Source organism: Pristiophorus japonicus, chromosome 20, assembly GCF_044704955.1.
Source record: "Pristiophorus japonicus isolate sPriJap1 chromosome 20, sPriJap1.hap1, whole genome shotgun sequence".
Classification (NCBI taxonomy): Eukaryota; Metazoa; Chordata; class Chondrichthyes; family Pristiophoridae; genus Pristiophorus; species Pristiophorus japonicus.
This window is the reverse complement of record NC_091996.1, coordinates 88,653,226-88,673,853: the sequence shown is the minus strand read 5'-3', so window position 1 is coordinate 88,673,853 and position 20,628 is coordinate 88,653,226. Positions and strand designations below refer to the sequence as shown.

Below are 20,628 nucleotides of genomic sequence, written 5' to 3'. Positions count from 1 at the left end.
GGGGTGTGTGGGATGGAGGGGTGGGGGGAGGGGTGTGTGGGATGGAGGAGTGGGGGGAAGGGTGTGTGGGATAGAGGGGTGGGGGGAGGGGTATGTGGGATGGAGGGGTGGGGGGGAGGGGTGTGTGGGATGGAGGGGTGGGGGGAGGGGTGTGTGGGATGGAGGGGTGGGGGGGGAGGGGTGTGTGGGATGGAGGGGTGGGGGGGGAGGGGTGGTGGCATGGAGGGGTGGGGGGGAGGGTTGTGTGGGATGGAGGGGTGGGGGGAGGGGATGCGTGGATGGAGGGTTGGGGGGGGAGGGGTGTGTGGGATGGAGTGGTGGGGGGAGGGGTGTGTGGGATGGAGAGGTGGGGGTGGAGGGGTGTGTGGGATGGAGGGGTGGGGGGGAGGAGTGTGTGGGATGGAGGGGTGGGGGGGAGGGGTGTGTGGGATGGAGGGGTGGGGGGGAGGGGGTGTGGGATGGAGTGGTGGGGGGGTTGATGGGAGGTGGGGGGAGGGTGGTGGGATGGAGTGGTGGGGGGGAGGTATGTGTGGGATGGAGGGGTGGGGGGAGGGGTGTGTGGGATGGAGGGGTGGGGGGGAGGTGTGTGGGATGGAGGGGTGGGGGAGGGGTGTGTGGGATGGAGGGTGGGGGGGAGGGTGTGTGGGGAGGGAGGGGTGGGGAGGTGTGGGATGGAGGGGTGGGGGGAGGGGTGTGCGGGATGGAGGGGTGGGTAGGACGGAGGGGTGTGTGGGACGGAGGGGTGGGAGTGGAGGAGTGGGTGGGATGGAGGGGTGGGGGGGAGGGACAGATGGAGGACACGTCCGGTGAATAGAACTCAACGCGCATTTCATTTCTAGAGCGGGCGTTCTGGTCGTCCGTTTTGCTCGGACAAGCCTTGAACTTATTGCCCTTTTATATTACAGAGTCACTTAAAACTTGCATTTATATAGCACCTTTCCCGACCTCAGGATGTTCCCAAAGCACTTTACAGCCAGCCAAGTACTTTTGGAGTGCAGTCACTGTTGTAATGTGGGAAACGCCAATTTGCGCACAGCAAGCTCCCACACACAGCAATGTGATAGTGACCAAATCATCTGGGTTTTTTAGTGATGTTGGTTGAGGGATAAATATTGGCCCCAGGACACCGGGGAGAACTCCCCCTGCTCTTCTTCCAAATAGTGGCTGTGGGATCTTTTACATCCACCTGAGAGAGCAGACGGGGCCTCGGTTTAAGGTCTCATGGGAAAGACGGCCCCTCCCTCAGTACCGGCACTGGGAGAGTGGGCCTGGATTATGGGCCCAAGTCTCGGGAGCGAGGCTGGGCCCCACGACCTTCTGACCTTCGCTGGCGAGAGAGAGTGCGGGGACCCACGTAGCCGCGGCCGACGCCCACAGTCTGTCCGCCCCTCCCCCACCCCCCGAAGCACACTCGGAAGCCTGCGACTGACCCTCAAAGCCACAGAGGGGGCCCCCCCCCCCCCCCCACTCCACCACCACCACCAGCAGCACCGGTATGTTTTTGGGCTTTGAGAATGACGACGCAGCCTTGATTCCGCTTTGCCGCTTTCTCTCTTCTCGCAGTCCGGGGACAGCTGGCTGAACGAACGCTGTGATACCAAGTGCAAGTGCGCCAAGGGGAATCTGCACTGCAGGAAGCACAAGTGTGGCGACAACTCAGTCTGTGCACTGAAGAAGGACGGAAAATACAAGTGCACATCTGTCTGTAAGTAGCCCTCGGAACCCGTCCCCCACTCTCTTTACGCAAGTGCATGGCAGATGCAGTATAATGTAGATAAATGTGAGGTTATCCACTTTGGTGGTAAAAACAGGAAGGCGGATTATTATCTGAATGGTGACAGAGCCTGCACCACCATTCAATATGATCATGGCTGATCATGCAACTTCAGTACCCCATTCCTGCTTTCTCTCCATAGCCCTTGATCCCTTTAGCCGTAAGGGCCACATCTAACTCCCTTTTGAATATATCTAACGAACTGGTCTCAACAACTTTCTGCGGGAGAGAATTCCACAGGCTCACCACTCTCTGAGTGAAGAAGTTTCTCCTCATCTCGGTCCTAAATGGCTTACCCCTTATCCTTAGACCTTACTGTGACCTCTGGTTCTGGACTTCCCCAACATCGGGAACATTCTTCCTGCATCTAACCTGTCCCGTCCCGTCAGAATTTTATATGTTTCTATGAGATCCCCTCTCATTCTTCTAAATTCCAGTGAATATAAGCCTAGTCGATGCAGTCTTTCTTCATATGTCAGTCCTGCCATCCCTGGAATCAGTCTGGTGAACCTTCGCTGCACTCCCTCAATAGCAAGAACTTCCTTCCTCAGGTTAGGAGACCAAAACTGCACACAATATTCCAGGTGTGGCCTCACCAAGGCCCTGTACAACTGCAGTAAGACCTCCCTGCTGGTCTTATTGAATGGCGGATGGAGCAGGCTCGAGGGGCCAAATGGCCCAATCTAGCTCCTATTTCTTATCCCCTCACCCTTTTACAGTGCCAGTCAGCTCCTCGCTGGGGCGGGGAGACTGTCTAGCCCTGATGGCGGGACTGCACGGCACACACACCTGAATTGAGATCAAATGCTTGGTTCAATGGCTCTCCTACACGCTGTTCTCCTAATTCTTTGCTTAAGAATTCATAGCAACATATTGCTATTAAGAACGAGTTGGTCTATTAGCAAAAGGTTTAACAATCGCACGACACATTACCAGTTCATCCACCAGGCTCACAACCATCTGCCCCATCGTGGATCCCCAGAACCCAACGGGCTGGGGTTTTATTGAGGCTTGCGAACATCACGTGACTGGCTAAGCCACCCCCAACTCAACAGCTCTACCAACCAGTGAGCATCCTCATGTGCGTACATTACGCCCGACATTTGCAGAAATAAAGAAAGCAGACTGTACGATCTGCTGGCCCAACAGGCCCGTGTCTACACTCAGCAAAAGCGGTGAGAATGTGGAACTCGCTGCCACAGGAAGCACTTGAGGCAAATAGCAGAGATGCATTTAAGGAGAGGCTAGATAAACACATGAGGGAGAAAGGAAGAGAATGGTATAATAGAAAGGGCCTGCATTTCTCTAGCGCCTTTCACAACCTCAGGACGACCCAAAGCGCTTCACAGCCAAGGAAGTAGTTTTTGGAGTGCAGTCGCTGTTGTAATGTGGGAAATGCCAATTTGCGCACAGCAAGCTCCCACACACAGCGATGTGACAATGGCCCAGATAATCTGTTTTTAGTGATGTTGGTTGAGGGATAAATATTGGCCCCAGGACACCGGGGAGAACTCTTTTTCTGAAGTGTCGTCTCTGTTGTAATGTAGGATATGTTGATGGGGTTGGGGGAGACTGGATTGGAGCATAAACGCCGGCACGGACCAGCTGGGCCGATTGGCTGTGCCGTAGCCTTGATGTAAATAGGGGTGAATTTCCACAGAGGTTATTGAATGGCGGAGCAGGCTCGAGGGGCCGAATGGCCGACTCCTGTGTTTTTGTGATGTTGATTGAGGGATAAATATTGGCCCCAGGACACCGGGGAGAACTCTTCTTCTGTCCCACTCTCCTCACCAACCCCCCCCATGCTCATTTCCCCCATTTCCCCCATCGCCCGGCAAATTTATCCTTTTCAACCATTTATCCAATTCCTCCGTTGAAAAAGTCACTCTTCATTCTGCTCCAACCGTCCTTTCAGGCAGCGCGTTCCCAATCACAACAACTCGCTGCGTAAAATAAATTCTCCTCCTCTCCCCCTCTGGTTCTTCTGCCGATTGCCGTCAGTCTACGTCCTCTGGTTACCACCCCTCCCGCCAGCGGAAACCATTTCTCTTTGTTTACTCGATCAAGACCATTCATGATTTTGAGCGCCGCTAATAAGTCTCCCCTGAGCCTTCTCCACTCCAAGGAGAACAACCCCAGCATCGGTCCAAGTCAGCATGGATTTATGAAAGGGAAATCATGCTTGACAAACCTTCTAGGGTTTTTTGAGGATGTAACTAGTAGAGTGGACAACGGAGACCCAGTGGATGTGGTGTATTTGGACTTTCAAAGGGCTTTTGACAAGGTCCCACACAAGAGATTAGTTGCAAAATTAAAGCACATGGTATTGGGGGTAATGTACTGACATGGATAGGGAATTGGTTGGCAGACAGGAAGCAAAGAGTAGGAATAAACAGGTCCTTTTCAGAATGGCAGGCAGTAACTAGTGGGATGCCGCAGGGTTCAGTGCTGGGACCTCAGCTATTTACAATATACATTCATGATTTGGACGAAGGAATTGAATGTAATATCTCCAAGTTTGCAGATGACACTAAGTTGGGTGGCAGTGTGAGCTGCGAGGAGGATGCTAAGAGGCTGCAGAGTGACTTGGACAGGTTAGGTGAGTGGGCAAATGCATGGCAGATGCAGTATAATGTGGATAAGTGTGAGGTTATCCACTTTGGTTGCAAAAACAGGAAGGCAGATTATTATCTGAATGGTGACAGATTAGGAAAAGGGGAGGTGCAACGAGAACTGGGTGTCATGGTACATCAGTCATTGAAGGTAGGCATGCAGGTACAGCAGGCGGTGAAGAAGGCAAATGGCATGCTGGCCTTCATAACGAGAGGATTTGAGTATAGGAGCAAGGAGGTCTTACTGCAGTTGTACAGGGCCTTGGTGAGACCACACCTTGAGTATTGTGTGCAGTTTTGGTCTCCTAATCTGAGGAAGGACATTCTTGCTATTGAGGGAGTGCAGCGAAGGTTCACCAGACTGATTCCTGGGATGGCAGGACTGACATATGAAGAAAGACTGGATCGACTAGGCTTATATTCACTGGAATTTAGAAGAATGAGAGGGGATCTCATAGAAACATATAAAATTCTGACAGGATTGGACAGGTTAGATGCAGGAAGAATGTTCCCGATGTTGGGGAAGTCCAGAACCAGGAGTCACAGTCTAAGGATAAGGGGTAAGCCATTTAGGACCGAGATGAGGAGAAACTTCTTCACTCAGAGAATTGTGAACCTGTGGAATTCTCTACCACAGAAAGTTGTTGAGGCCAGTGTGTTAGATATATTCAAAAGGGAGTTAGATGTGGCCCTTACGGCTAAAGGGGTCAAGGGGCATGGAGAGAAAGCAGGAATGGGGCACTGAAGTTGCATGATCAGCCATGATCATATTGAATGGTGGTGCAGGCTCGAAGGGCCGAATGGCCTACTCCTGCACCTATTTTCTATGTTTTTCGGAGTCAAAGGTGATGGGTTATAAAAGAATTCTGATCTCTTGCCTCTCTAGCATTCGAGACCTGCCTGATCTCGGGTGACCCTCACTATCTGACCTTTGACGGGTTAGTCCACCACTTCCAAGGCAAAGGGACCTACATGCTGACCACCACCTTCAATGACTCGGACACCCTGAGGGCGTTCAACATCAAAGGCAAGAACGAAGAGCGATACGACTCCTCGAGAGTCTCCTACTTGTCTGCGGTCTACATCGACGTTTACGGCCACTCCATCAAATTCCTCGAGGGCAAAATCTTCCTGGTGAGGGCTACTGTGACGTAACATTACACTGCACTTGCACAGCTCCCGTGGCATTGCTCCGGGATCGTTGCCGACAGCTGTTTGCTAATAATAGATGTAGTCTCAGGGTAATTCTACTCCTTCGAGTGGAGAGGATCAAGGGACGATCTAACTGAGTCATTTGGGATGATCAAAGGTGTTTATAGGACTTGGATATTGAGGGAATCGAGGGATATGGGGATCGGGCGGGGAAGTGGAGCTGAGGTCGAAGGTCAGTCATGATCGTATTAAATGGCGGAGCAGGCTCGAGGGGCCGAATGGCCGACTTCTGCTCCTAATTCTTATCGAGAGGAACTATTTCCTCTGGTGGGAAGAGTCCAGAACAAGGGGCCACAACCTTAAAATTAGAGCCAGGCTGTTCAGGGGTGACGTCAGGAAGCACTCCTTCGCACAAAGGGTGGTGGGAATCTGGAACTCACCCCCCAAAAAGCTGCTGAGGGGTCAACTGAAAATTTCAAAACTGCGATTGATAGTTTTTTGTTGGGTAAGGGTATAAAGGATTATGGAACCAAGGTGGGTAGACGGAGTTAAGCAACAGATCGGCCGTGATCTAACTGAACGGTTAGAGGCTCGAGGGGCTTAATGGCCTTCCGCTATGTTCCTGTCCTGCCCCTGTGTGTCGAGAAATATTTCTCCCCTGCATAGAGGGATCGACATAAAGAGTGAGGGACTTAAAGGAGAGGAGCTGGAGGGGTTTGGGGGAATTAATGTTACCAGTGAAAGACATCAAAGGGAACAGTGCATTTGGGTTCAGGAGGCAATAAGGTTTGTTCACTGACTGACAGGGTAGATGCAGGGAGGATGTTTCCCCCCCGGGCTGGGGAGTCTAGAACCAGGGGGTCACACAGTCTCAGGATAAGGGGGCGGCCATTTAGGACTGAGATGAGGAGGAATTTCTTCACTCAGAGGGTGGTGAATCTTTGGAATTCTCTGCCCCAGAGGGCTGTGGAGGCTCAGTCTCTGAGTATATTCAAGGCCGAGATCGATAGATTTTTGGACCCAAGGGATATGGGGATCGGGCGGGAAAGTGGAGTTGAGGTCGATGATCAGGCCATGATCTTATTGAATGACGGAGCAGGCTCGATGGGGCCATATGGCCTACTCCCGCTCCTAATTCTTATGTTCTCATGTTAATGAGGGCGGTAGGCATTGGGAGTGGGTGGTACAGAGAGAATGGATAAGTGAGGTTTGAGATCAATCAGAGACAAGCTTGTTGGGCGTTCCTGGGCATATCATTTCCGGGAGGGCTTTACTTACAAGTATTGCAGCTACTGTTACATGACCGTAACTCCATCGGGGACTGCCAAAGGACTGGGAACTTTGAATAGCTGCCCGACGGAGTTTTATTCAGTCTCTGATTCCTCTGGTGCTCTCGGGCTGTTCCGCCGGGCCACAGCTCCCTTTCAGCAAGAACAGAGAACGCTGGCCACACTCGGCAGGCCGGGCAGCCTCTGCGGAGAGAGAAACCGAGTTCACGTTGCGGCTCGATGACCCCTTCGTCAGAACTGGAAAAAGTTATAGGGATGTGGCAGGTTTTTAAGCAAGCGTAGGGGGCAGGGAAAGTGGGGGAGGGGAGGAAAGAGCAAAGGGGAAGGTCTGTGATAGGGGGGGAAGGCAGGAGAGATTAGAGAGACCAAAGGGCTAATGGTGCGAGGCAATGGGACAAGTTAAGGAACAAAAGATCGGTCTAGATAGGGTGTCAGTGGGAATGGCAGAATCATTATCGTCTGCAAATGGGGCAGAAGTTAGAATCTGAAATTGTTGGACTCGATGTTGAGTCCAGAAGGGCTGTAAAGTGCCCAAACGAAAGATGAGGTGCTGTTCCTCGAGCTTGTGTTGAGCTGCGTTGGGACAGTGCAGGAGGCCGAGGGCGGAGAGGTCAGAGTGGGAGTGGAGCGGAGAGTTAAAGTGACAGGCCACCGGAAGCTCGGGGGTCACGCTTGCGGACTGAACGGAGGTGTTCCGCAAAATTGTCCCATCTTCACGGGATGTGGGCATCGCTGGCAAGGCCGGCGTTTATTGCCCCTCCCCTAATCGCCCCTCGAGAAAGTGGTGGTGAGCCGCCTTCGTGAACCGCTGTTCTTTGTCGCGGTTTGGTGCGACTGAGTGTCTCGCTGGGCCACTTCAGAGGGGGCAGTTAAGAGTTCAGCTACATTGCTGTGGGTCTGGAGTCACGTGTAGGCCCAGACTGGGTAAGGGCGGCAGATTTCCTTCCCTAAAAGCAGTCACCCAATCTGCGTTTGGTCTCCCCACTGCAGAGGAGACCACATCGTGAGCAGCGAGTACAGTGTACTGATTTGCAAGAAGTACAAGTAAATCGCTGTTTCACCTGGAAGGAGTGTTTGGGGCCCTGGACAGTGGGAAGGGAGGAGGTCAAAGGGCAGGTGTTGCATCTCCTGCGCTCGCACGGGAAGGTGCCCCGGGGAGGGGAGGGGGTGCTGGGGGGTGACTGAGCAATGGAGCAAGCTGTCACGGAGGAACTTTAAGCAAAGTTTGATTCATTGCCCTGCTAGTCCGGTATTTCAAATCAAGGTGTTTCTTTATCCCGGCCGATATTTTTAAATAACGTTATCTCCTTTCTTGGCACAGCTGGATGACGAAAAGATTAAACCGCCGTACAAATCACGTGAAGGTTTCAATGTTTACCAGAAAGCCACGACCCTGTACCTGGAGACAGACATTGGTGTCTCGGTCAACTTCGATGGAAGAGAAAATGCAGGTAAGGGAAAAAAAATTTGAAGCCAATTTTTCAGTGTCCCCAAGACTTTCCTCCCTGTTGCCCGCACCAGCGTCCTGTTGATTAATCTCCAACTCCTCGAGACTCCAACTCAACCCGAGTTCCTGGTCCACAACCGGTACTGCTTCTGGAAATCGGGTATCACTACAGCCCTGTAGACCATGAGCTTGGTGGCGGATTTGAGGGCCTGGTCTTCGAACACTCTTTTCCTCAGGCGGCCGAAGGCTGCACTGGCGCACTGGAGGCGGTGTTGGACCTCGTCGTCAGTGTCTGCCCTTGTTGATAGGAGGCTCCCGAGGTGTGGGAAATGGTCCACGTTGTCCAGGGCCGCGCCGTGGATCTTGATGGCTGCGGCGGGGGGGGGAGCGCTGTGCGACGGCCCGTATAACTTTCCCGCTCTCCCATCCTCCCTCAGGCCCCTGCTCTTCTAACTCCCGTCGACTGCGCATCCCCTCGACCCCCCCCCCGCTGCACCAGCAGTCCTGATCCCTCTGTCACAGTCCCCTCTGGAGTTCTAGTCCCAAGCTCCTCGGTCTTGTGCGACTCTCTCCTTCCTTTAAAACTTGGCTCTCTTTCGGTGCCTCACCCACCCACCCCCACCGTCTCCTTCCCTAACCTCTCCGCCGTTTCCTGCTCCACCGTAAAGACCCCCGCCACATTTTAGGTTGGGCCAAAACTGCTGATTGCAACCACCACCGGCGCCCCCCTGGCTGCAGTGTGCACCGTCTACAAGATGCACTGCAGCAACTCGCCAAGGCTTCTTCGGCAGCACCTCCCAAACCCGCGACCTCTACCCCCCTAGAAGGACAAGGGCAGCAGGCGCATGGGGAAAAAACAAGAAACATAGAAAATAGGTGCAGGAGTAGGCCATTCGGCCCTTCGAGCCTGCACCGCCATTCACTAAGATCATGGCTGATCATTCACCTCAGTACCCCATTCCTGCTTTCTCTCCATACCCCCTGATCCCTTTAGCCGTAAGGGCCACATCTAACTCCCTTTTGAATATATCTAACGAACTGGCCTCAACAACTTTCTGTGGTAGAGAATTCCACAGGTTCACAACTCTCTGAGTGAAGAAGTTTCTCCTCATCTCGGTCCTAAATGGCTTCCCCCTTATCCTTAGACTGTGACCCCTGGTTCTGGACTTCCCCAACATCGGGATCATTCTTCCTGCATCTAACCTGTCCAATCCCGTCAGAGTTTGATACGTTTCTATGAGATCCCCTCTCATCCTTCTAAATTCCAGTGAATATAAGCCCAGTCGATCCAGTCTTTCTTCATATGTCAGTCCTGCCATCCCGGGAATCAGTCTGGTGAACCTTCGCTGCACTCCCTCAACAGCAAGAATGTCCTTCCTCAGATTAGGAGACCAAAACTGTACACAATATTCAAGGTGTGGTCTCACCAAGGCCCTGCACAACTGCAGTAAGATCTCCTTGCTGGTCGTATTGAATGGTGGATGGAGCAGGCTCGAGGGGCCAAATGGCCCAATCTAGCTCCTATTTCTTATCCCCTCACCCTTGCATATTCATCGACAGCACCTCCCAAACCCGCGACCTCTACCCCCTAGAAGGACCAGGGCAGCAGGCGCGTGGGAACACCACCACCTCCACGTTCCCCTCCCAGTCACACACCGTCCCGACTTGGGAATATATCGGCCGTTCCTTCATCGTCGCTGGGTCACAATCCTGGAACTCCCCTCCCTAACAGCACTGTGGGAGCACCTTCACCACACGGGACTGCAGCGGTTCAAGAAGGCGGCTCACCACCACCTTCTCGAGGGGCAGTTAGGGGACGGCCAATAAATGCCGGGCCTGGCCAGCGACGCCCACATCCCGTAAACGAGTAAATAAATAAGACAGGATGCCGCCTAACGCATTTGCCCCCACCCCCCCACTCCAGATATTATCATTCCCAGCCTGTACAAGAAGAAGGTGCGAGGGTTATGCGGCAATTACGACGGGAGGCACAGGAACGATTTCACCCTGCCGGATGGCACGCGGGTTTCCAACCTCAACGTCTTTGGGAACAGCTGGGAAGTAATTGACGAAGAGGGCGATGAAGAAGACAAGCACGACCGAAGGCGGGCGTCCGACACAAGGAGATACAAGTGAGTCGGAGCGAAGGGCCATGTGGCCATTGGCGGCCCGGTGGTCCCATGTGGTCGGCGCTCAACCAGGCAAGAGAGATATGGGCACAGCCTCCGGACCTCCCCACGACCCTTCGCAGCCCCCGAAGCTCTTTTTTGAGGTGGAGCCGCTGCTGTAATGTAGGAGACGTGGCAGCCGATTTTTGTTGTTGTTACGCACAGCAGGATCCCATTGAACAGCCAACGCGATGATGACCAGATACATCTGTGGGGTGGGCGATTTTATTGAGGTGAGGGATACAATGCTGGTCCCCAGGACACCAGGGGAGAACTCCCAAGCTGCCCTTCTTCGAAATGGTGCCCGCGCCCAGGTCAATAATTGCCGTGCCTCGAGCCATGGCTGGGTTCGGGTTTCCGCTGGAACTCCACAGGCCGGGCACGGGACCACCTTTCCCTGGTCGCGGCGTCAGCCCGCGTCTCAGTGGGCAGCGCTCTCTCTCTCTCTCTCTCTCTCTCTCCTCTCTGAGTCAGTAGGTCGTGGGTTCGAGTCCCTCTCCGGGGACTTGAGCACATAAATCCAGCGCAGGGCTCAGGGGGAGCCGCACTGCCGGAGGTGCCGTCTTTCGGATGAGGCGTTAAACCGAGGCCCCCCCCCCCCCCCCCGTCTGCTCTCTCAGGTGGACGTAAAGATCCCGCGGCCACTATTTCGAAGAAGAGCCGATTACAAAACAGACTATCTGGGTCATTATCACATTGCTGTTTGTGGGAGCTTGCTGTGCGCAAATTGGCGTTTCCCACATTACAACAATGGCTACACTTTTTTTTTAAAGTACTCCGTTGACTGTCAGGCCCTTTGGGACGTCCGGTGGTCGTGAAAGGCGCTATCCAGTTCTTTGGTTGCCTCTTTGCCAGTAGCTACAAGTGAACGTGTTCGAGTGGTATTTCTCTGTCCGTCGTTGTCGCACGATCATTTTAACGGCAGACGGAAAATTGGCAAAGGACTGATCAAGATTTGTCCGCTGACACGTGAGGGGAGCGCGACTAATTGGACAGCTCTTTCAAAGAGCCGGCACATGCACGATGGGTCGAATGGCCTCCTTCCGTGGCCTTATGATATCACAGGCACTTCTTGCCTGCGAATGGCGAGTTCCGGCACAGAACACAGGAGTCGGCCATTTTGGCCCCTCGAGCCTGCCCCGCCATTCAAGATCGTGGCTGATCTGATCATGGGCTCAGCTCCACTTCCCCGCCCGCTCCCCATAACCCTTCACTCCCTTATCATTCAAATATCTGTCTATCTCCGCCTTAATTACATTCACTGACTCAGCCTCCACAGCTCTCTGGGGCAGAGAATTCCACAGATTCACGACCCTCCGAGAGAAGAAATTCCTCCGTTTTAAATGAGCGGCCCCTTATTCTGAGACTATGCCCCCCCCTAATTCTAGATTCCCCCACGAGGGGAAACATCCCCTTTGCATCTACCCTGTCCAGCCCTCTCAGAATCTTATATGTTTTAATAAGATCACCTCTCATTCTTCTAAACTCCAATGAGTACAGGCCCAACCTGCTCAAAACGTTCTTCACACGACAACCCCCTGGAATCAACCAGGAATCAACCAGGAGTGAGCCTTCTCTGAACTGCCTCCAATGCAAGTATATCCCTTCCTTAAATACGGAGACCAAAACTGTTCCCAAGCCCCTTGGCGGTACACAGTCTGTCCTTTATCGCGCCTGTCCTTGTTTCGGTTGCTAAGTTGTGCTTTTCCGTGTGGGGAGCAGGCGTGAAGCCATTGGCGAAGAGAGCGATCCCGAGCCCGAGACGGGGTTTTTGGCAGACTGCAGCCCCGACCAGCAGGCCGAAATCAGCAGCACGTCTTCTTGCGGGGCCATTTTGGACTCTCAGGGGCCCTTCCGAGACTGCCATCCTCACGTTCACCCGGAGGTCTATTACCGGTAAGCATAATTCTGCCGCACAAGCTGCGGTGGGTTTGACACAGCGCGGGGTCTATGGAGAGTAGACTTCCAGTGAGCCTGCAGAGTTCCCCTTCCTCAAACGCTTGGGGGGGCCCGTGTGGTTTTCTTAACTACCGGCATCATGTCCCTAGTAGCCCTTTTTGGCAAAGGCAATGGGCAGCGACAGACTGGGAAGTCCCGTCGAGGTACTATGGGATGCAATTGGCTTGGTTGTGTCCGAGGTAAATGGGAGAAATATTGGAATACTGCGGACAATGTAGGGAGAGTTCTGTACTGTCGGGGTAATATACAGGGAGCTCTGTACTGCCAGGGTAATGTAGAGGGAGCTCCGTACTGTCAGGGTAATGTAGAGGGAGCTCTGTACTGTCAGGGTAATGTAGAGGGAGCTCTGTACTGTCAGGGTAATGTAGAGGGAGCTCTGTACTGTCAGGGTAATGTAGAGGGAGCTCTGTACTGTCAGGGTAATGTAGAGGGAGCTCTGTACTGTCAGGGTAATGTAGAGGGAGCTCTGTACTGTCAGGGTAATGTAGAGGGAGCACTGTACTGTCAGGGTAATGTAGAGGGAGCTCTGTACTGTCAGGGTAATGTAGAGGGAGCTCCGTACTGTCAGGGTAATGTAGAGGGAGCTCTGTACTGTCAGGGTAATATAGAGGGAGCTCTGTACTGTCAGGGTAATGTAGAGGGAGCTCTGTACTGTCAGGGTAATGTAGAGGGAGCTCCGTACTGTCAGGGTAATGTAGAGGGAGCTCCGTACTGTCAGGGTAATGTAGAGGGAGCTCTGTACTGTCAGGGTAATGTAGAGGGAGCTCTGTACTGTCAGGGTAATGTAGAGGGAGCTCTGTACTGTCAGGGTAATGTAGAGGGAGCTCCGTACTGTCAGGGTAATGTAGAGGGAGCCCTGTACTGTCAGGGTAATGTAGAGGGAGCTCCGTACTGTCAGGGTAATGTAGAGGGAGCCCTGTACTGTCAGAGTAATGTAGGGGGAGCTCCGTACTGTCAGGGTAATGTAGAGGGAGCTCTGTACTATCAGATTAATGTAGAGAGGGGTCTGCACAGTCAGGGTAATGGAATGATTATAGCTGTACAACGCCCTGGTTAGACCACACCTGGAGCACTGAGTAGTTCTGGGAACCACACCTTAGGGAGGATATATTGGTCTTGGAGGGAGTGCAGCGTAGGTTTACCAGAGTGATACCTGGACTCCAAGGGTTAAGTTACGAGGAGAGATTTCACAAACTAGGATTGTATTCCCTGAAATTTAGAAGGTTAAGGAGTGATCTGATCGAGGTTTTCAGGATATTACGGGGAGCAGATAGGGTAGATAGAGAGAGACTATTCCCGCTGGTTGGGGAGTCTGGGACTAGGGGCACAGTCTAAAGATTAGAGCCAGACCTTTCAGGAGTGAAATTCGGAAACACTTCTACACACACAGGGTGGGAGAGGTTTGGAACTCTCATCCGCAAACGGCAATCGATGCTGGGGGTCAATTGTTAATTTTAAATCAGTGATTGATAGATTTGTTAACCAAAGGTATTAAGTGATATGGGGCAAAGGTATATGGAGTTATAAGAACATAAGAACATAAGAATTAGGAACAGGAGTAGGCCATCTAGCCCCTCGAGCCTGCTCCGCCATTCACTAAGATCATGGCTGATCTGGCCGTGGACTCAGCTCCACTTACCCGCCCGCTCCCCGTAACCCTTAATTCCCTTATTGGTTAAAAATCTATCTCTCTGTGACTTGAATACATTCAATGAGCTAGCCTCAACTGCTTCCCTGGGCAGAGAATTCCACAGATTCACAACCCCCTGGGAGAAGAAATTCCTTCTCAACTCGGTTTTAAATTGGCTCCCCCGTATTTTGAGGCTGTGCCCCCTAGTTCCCCCAAGTTCGGTCACAGAGCCGTGGACTCATTGAATGGTGGGACAGGCTCGAGGGGCTGAATGGCCTCCTCCTGTTCCTATGCTCCTATGTCTGACGACGGTGTTTTAAAGTGTCCCCTTCCAAGTAATAAAATGCGATGGGTTTTTTTTTAACACATGCTGTTGTTATAGAATCCAGCTCCAATCAGCCGTTGTGTGTTTCTGCCGCTCTGTTAAAGTTGAGATTGTAAAAGCTGCCCTCTCTGCCCAACAGGAACTGTCTGTTCGACCTGTGCCAGTTCTACAATAACTCTGAGCTGCTGTGCGCCAGCTATGGGGTGTACGCCCAGCTCTGCCAGGCAAACGGGACCGAGCTGCCCAACTGGAGGCTCGAGACCGGCTGTGGTGAGTGTGGACGCTGGACCCGAGTCCTGGGGGTCTCGGGGTGGGGGGGGGGGGGGGGAACGGGAACCACGGGGCGGGTGCTGATCAGTCACACCGCGCTTCGAATCGACACCCGCTCACTTTCACCAGGACCTTGCGCGATTTATTTCCTCCCCCTGATTCAGTGGGGTCTGAGCCAAAGCACCTCCACACAGGCTGGGATCACAGAAAGAAAGACTTGCATTTATATAGCGCCTCTCACCACCACCGGACATCTCAAAGCGCTTCACAGCCAATGAAGTACTTTTTGGAGTGTAGTCACTGTTGTAATGTGGGAAACGCCAATTTGCGCACAGCAAGCTCCCACAAACATCAATGTGATAATCACCCAGGTACTCTGTTTCTTTGTTATGTTGATTGAGGGATAAATATTGGCCCCAGGACACCGGGGGTAACTCCCCTGCTCTTCTTCCAAATAGTGTCCGTGGGATCTTTTACATCCACCTGAGAGAGCAGATGCGGCCTCGGTTTAACATCTCATCCGAAAGATGGCACCTCCGACAGTGCAATGCTCCCTCAGCACTGCCCCTCCGACAATGAGGTGCTCCCTCAGTACTGCCCCTCCGACAGTGCGGCGCTCTCTCAGTACCGTTCCTCCGACAGTGCGGCGCTCCCTCAGTACTGCCCCTCCGACAGTGCGGCGCTCCCTCAGTACCGCCCCTCCGACAGTGCGGCGCTCCCTCAGCACTGCCCCTCCGACAGTGCGGCGCTCCCTCAGCACTGCCCCTCCGACAGTGCGGCGCTCCCTCAGTACTGCCCCTGACAGTGCGGCGCTCCCTCAGCACTGCCCCTGACAGTGCGGCGCTCCCTCAGTACTGCCCCTCCGACAGTGCGGCGCTCCCTCAGCACTGCCCCTGACAGTGCGGTGCTCCCTCAGTACTGCCCCTCCGACAGTGCGGCGCTCCCTCAGTACTGCCCCTCCGACAGTGCGGCGCTCCCTCAGTACTGCCCCCTCCGACAGTGCGGCGCTCCCTCAGCACTGCCCCTCCGACAGTGCGGCGCTCCCTCAGTACTGCACTGGGAGTGTCTGCTTAGATTTTGTGCTCAAGTCCCTGGAGTGGGACTTGAACGCACGACCTTCTGACTCAGAGGCGAGGGTGCTGCCCACTGAGCCACAGTTGCCACTGGCACTGTATTAACACACAGGGCGATGGATTTACCCACTGGGCCAAGGGGTGAACTTCGACACGACTCGAGAAGCTGGGGTTGTTCACCTTGGAGCAGAGAAGGTTGAGAGGAGATTTGATCGAGGTGTTCAAAATCATGAGGGGTCTGGACAGAGTAGACCGAGAGAAACTGTTCCCATTGGTGGAAGGGTCGAGAACCAGAGGACACAGATTTAAAGCGATTGGCAGAAGGACCAAAAGCGACACGAGGATAAACGTTTTTACGCAGCGAGTGGTTAGGATCTGGAATGCGCTGCCTGAGAGGGCGGTGGAGGCAGACTCAATCGCGGCTTTCAAAAGGGAGTTGGATAAGTACCTGCAGGAAAAACATTTGTAGAGCTACGGGGAAAGGGCGGGGGGAGTGGGACTGGCTGAGGTGCTCTTGCAGAGAGCCGGCACGGGCTCGATGGGCCGAATGGCCTCTGTAATGTATTTGCTTCAAGGGTTCGTTGCTTAAGAATTCATAGCAACACATTGCTATTAAGAACTAGTAGGTTTATTAGCAAAAGGTTTAACAACCACACAACACATTACCAGTTCATCCACCAGGCTCACAAACACCTGCCCCATCGTGGATCCCCCTGAACCTAACTGGCCGGGGTTTTATTGAGTCTTGTGAACATCACGTGACTGGCCAAGCCACTCCCAACTCGACAGCTCTACAACCCTGTGGGTATGCTCACGGGTCCATATATTACAGTCTTCCTCGGTGTTTTGAGACCTCCTGAGGTCTTGAAAGGCGCTGTATAACTGCGCGGAGAGATCAGAGGCAGACGTCCAATTCAGGGCGCCACTGAGCGTGGCGAAGTAACTTCATTTCGATCGGAAGGGATGTTGGCGCTTTGTGACTGGCTGCGTGTTTCTATCTTGCAGCAATGGCGTGCCCTCCTCACAGCTCGTACAAGTCCTGCATGGACGCCTGCCCGCCTACCTGCGCCAACCTGGCTGCCCCATCAGAATGTGACTTGCCGTGCCAGGAAGGGTGCGAATGCAACAGAGGCTACATCTACAGCGGGCTTGACTGCGTGCCGTACAGTGAGTGCGGTTGCACGTATCGGGACAAGTATTACGAGGTTAGTCCGCGGCGTCAACAACTCACGTGGGTATAGCGCCATTAATGTTCCAAAGGTCGCTTCACAGGAGTGATTATCAAACAAAATATAGGTCAAACCTCCCTAATCCAGAACTCCCTAATCCAGAACTCCCTAATCCAGAACTCCCTTATCCAGAACTCCCTAATCCAGAACTCCCTTATCCAGAACTCCCTAATCCAGAAGCACCACTCGTCCTGAGCCATTCCCGGCCACCGGGTGGCGCATGCGCAGAACTCCGACATGAACAAATTGAAGTTCGTTCCTCGCTACCGACTCCCGCAATCGCTGGCGTGACCCCGCCATCCACCGCCCCCGCACCCCCCCTCCCCATTCCACGATCTCTCTGCCGCACTCCCAGCCCTAAGCCAGCCAGCCCCGATATCCCCTTGCTCAGTACCTGTACCATCCAGTTTAACGTGACCACCCCTCGTCCGGAAAAAACCCTTATCCGGAACAGGCTGAGTCCCGAGGGTTTCCGGATAAGGGGAGGTTCAACCTGTATTGGTACTGAGCCACTTAAGGAGATATTGGGACAGATGGTCAAAAGTTTGCTCTAAGGAGTAGGTTTAAAGGAGGGAGAAGGAAAGATAGACTTGCATTTATATAGCGCCTTTCATGACCACTGGACGTCTCAAAGCGCTTTACAGCCAATGAAGTATATTTGGAGTGTAGTCACTGTTGTAATGTGGGAAACGACGCAGCCAATTCGCGCACAGCAAGCTCCCACACACAGCAATGTGATAATGACCCAGATAATCTGTTTTTTTGTTATGTTGATTGAGGGATAAATATTGGCCCTAGGACACCGGAGAGAACTCCCCTACTCTTCTTAGAAATAGTGTCCATGGGATCTTTTACGGCAACCTGAGAGAGCAGGCGGGGCCTCGGTTTAACGTTTCATCCGAAAGATGGCGGCGCTCCCTCAGTACTGCCCCTCCGACAGTGGGGCGCTCCCTCAGTACTGCACCTCCGACAGTGCGGCGCTCCCTCAGTACTGCCCCTCCGACAGTGCGGCGCTCCCTCAGTACTGCACCTCCGACAGTGCGGCGCTCCCTCAGTACTGCACCTCCGACAGTGCGGCGCTCCCTCAGTACTGCACCTCCGACAGTGCGGCGCTCGCTCAGTACTGCCCCTCCGACAGTGCGGCGTTCCCTCAGTACTGCCCCTCCGACAGTGCGGCGCTCCCTCAGTACCGCCGTTCCCTCAGTACTGCCCCTCCGACAGTGCGGCGCTCACTCAGCACTGCACTGGGAGTGTCAGCCTGGATTTCTTTGTGTTGAAGTCCCTGGAGTGGGACTCGAACCCACGACCTTCTGTCTCAGAGGCGAGGGTGCTACACACTGAGCCACAGCTGACACTGAAGGAGAGATCGTGACTGCTGGTGAGCTGTTGGCCACAAGGAACATTGTTATTTATTCCTTGCTGGGATGTGGGCAAGGCCCAGCATTTATTGCCCGTCCCTAACTGCCCCTTGAGAAGGTGGTGGTGAGACGCCTTCTTGAACCGCTGCAGTCCGTGTGGTGAAGGTGCTCCCACAGTGCTGTTGGGGAGGGAGTTCCAGGATTGTGACCCAGCGACGATGAAGGAACGGCCGATGTATTTCCAAGTCGGGATGGTGTGTGACTGGGAGGGGAACGTGGAGGTGGTGGTGTTCCCATGCGCCTGCTGCCCTTGTCCTTCTAGGGGGTAGAGGTGGCGGGTTTGGGAGGTGCTGCCGAAGGATATGCAAGCTGAGCCTGACTCTGTCCTTGCCAAACAGCCACATGTCGACTTCCACCAGGGATCGTTCAATAGCCACCAACGGTGGCCACCCTGGACAAATACCCCTATTTCTAACCCAGAGGCGATAAATCAACAACAAATTCTATTTATATAGCGCCTTTAGCGTAGTAAAATGTCCCAAGGCATTTCACAGGAAAGTTTTAAGACAAAACAAATGAATTTGACACCGAGTGACATAAAGAGAAATTAGCGCAGGTGACCAAAAGCTTGCTCAAAGAGGTCGGTTTTAAGGAGTGTCTTGAAGGAGGAAAGAGAGGTAGAGAGGCGGAGAGGTTTAGGGAGGGAGTTCCAGAGCTTGGGTGTCCAGGCAACAGAAGGCACGGCCACCGATGGTTGAGTGATATAATCAGGGATGCTCAAGAGGGCAGAATTAGAGGAGCGCAGACATCGCGGGGAGTTGTGGGGCTGGAGGAGATTACAGAGATAGGGAGGGGCGACTTTTGACAAAAGGGATGAGAATTTTGAAATTGAGGCGTTGCTTAACTGGGAGCCAATGTAGGTCAGCGAGCACAGGGGGTGATGGGTGAGCGGGATTCAGTGCGAGTTAGGACACGGGGCAGTGAGCACAGGGGGTGATGGGTGAGCGGGACTCGGTGCGAGTTAGGACACGGGGCAGCGAGCACAATGGGTTATGAGTGAGCGGGACTCGGTGCGAATTAGGACACGGGGCAGCGGGCACAGAGGGTGATGGGTGAAAGGGACTCGAAGCGAGTTAGGACACGGGGCAGCGAGCACAGGGGGTGATGAGTGAGCGGGACCCGGTGCGAGTTAGGACACGGGGCAGCGAGCACAGAGGGTGATGGGTGAACGGGACTCGGTGCGAGTTAGGACACGGGGCAGCGAGCACAGGGGGTGATGGGTGAGCGGGACTCGGTGCGAGTTAGGACACGGGGCAGCGAGCACAGGGGGTGATGGGTGAGCGGGACTCGGTGTGAGTTAGGACACGGGGCAGCGAGCACAGGGGGTGATGGGTGAGTGGGACTCAGTGCGAGTTAGGACACAGGGCAGCGAGCACAGGGGGTGATGGGTGAGCGGGACTCGGTGCGAGTTAGGACACGGGGTAGCTGAGTTTTGGATCACCTCTAGTTTACGTAGGGTAGAATGTGGGAGGCTAGTCAGGAGTGCGTTGGAATAGTCGAGTCTCGAGGTAACAAAGGCACGGCTGAGGGCTTCAGCAGCGGATGAGCTGAGGCAGGGGCGGAGGCGGGCGATGTTACGGAGACGGAAATAGGCGGTTTTAGTTATGCCGCGGAATGTAGCCAGAAGCACATTTCAGGGTCCACTAAGACACCTAGGTTGCAGACAGTCTGATTCAGCCTCAGAGCGATGCTAGGGAGAGGGATTGAGTCCCTCTGATAACTCAGGATAGCCCAAGATGTGCCTGGACCTTCCTAATCTCCATGCCATGAGCGTGATCTCTTATTGTCCCTCCGTAGTCATGGGGACGGTGAGGCCAAAATGAGGTCCAATACCAATGTGCTGGCTAGGATAGACTTACTTCTTCATGTGTCACACAGTGCAGTAACCTACCTTGATTGTCGTTTTTTTTAAATTTGAAATACAGGTCAGGGAAAGGTTCATCAATGAGGATTGCACCGAAGACTGCAAATGCAATATGTCACAAACCATTCAGTGTTCACGTATGCATTGTCCTGAGAATATGACCTGCACCATCGTCAACTCCACCAGAACCTGCGGCAAAAGTAAGAACGGAAACCGTACGGACGTAAGAACCAGGAGCAGGAGTCGGCCATTCGGCCCCTCGAACCTGCTCCGCCATTCAATGAGATCATGGCTGATCTTCGACCTCTACTCCACTTTCCCGCCCGATCCCCAGCTCCCTCGATTTGCCCCAGAGTCTAAAAGTCTATCGATCTCAGCCTTGAATATATTCAATGATTCAGCACGCTCTGGGGCAGAG

At 53.6% G+C, this 20,628-nt stretch overlaps 1 protein-coding gene across 1 annotated transcript in view; it reads left to right on the top strand.

Annotated features, from left to right (window-relative positions):
- LOC139232819 (zonadhesin-like) overlaps nucleotides 1-20,628 on the top strand; it is a 197,652-nt gene that overhangs the window by 164,255 nt on the left and 12,769 nt on the right. The window contains exons 48-55 of the mRNA XM_070863314.1: nucleotides 1,564-1,705; nucleotides 5,273-5,520; nucleotides 8,149-8,278; nucleotides 10,199-10,406; nucleotides 12,165-12,338; nucleotides 14,496-14,626; nucleotides 16,705-16,904; nucleotides 20,272-20,410. Coding sequence (XP_070719415.1) covers nucleotides 1,564-1,705; nucleotides 5,273-5,520; nucleotides 8,149-8,278; nucleotides 10,199-10,406; nucleotides 12,165-12,338; nucleotides 14,496-14,626; nucleotides 16,705-16,904; nucleotides 20,272-20,410 — 1,372 coding nt within the window. The remainder of the gene's footprint in view (nucleotides 1-1,563; nucleotides 1,706-5,272; nucleotides 5,521-8,148; nucleotides 8,279-10,198; nucleotides 10,407-12,164; nucleotides 12,339-14,495; nucleotides 14,627-16,704; nucleotides 16,905-20,271; nucleotides 20,411-20,628) is intronic.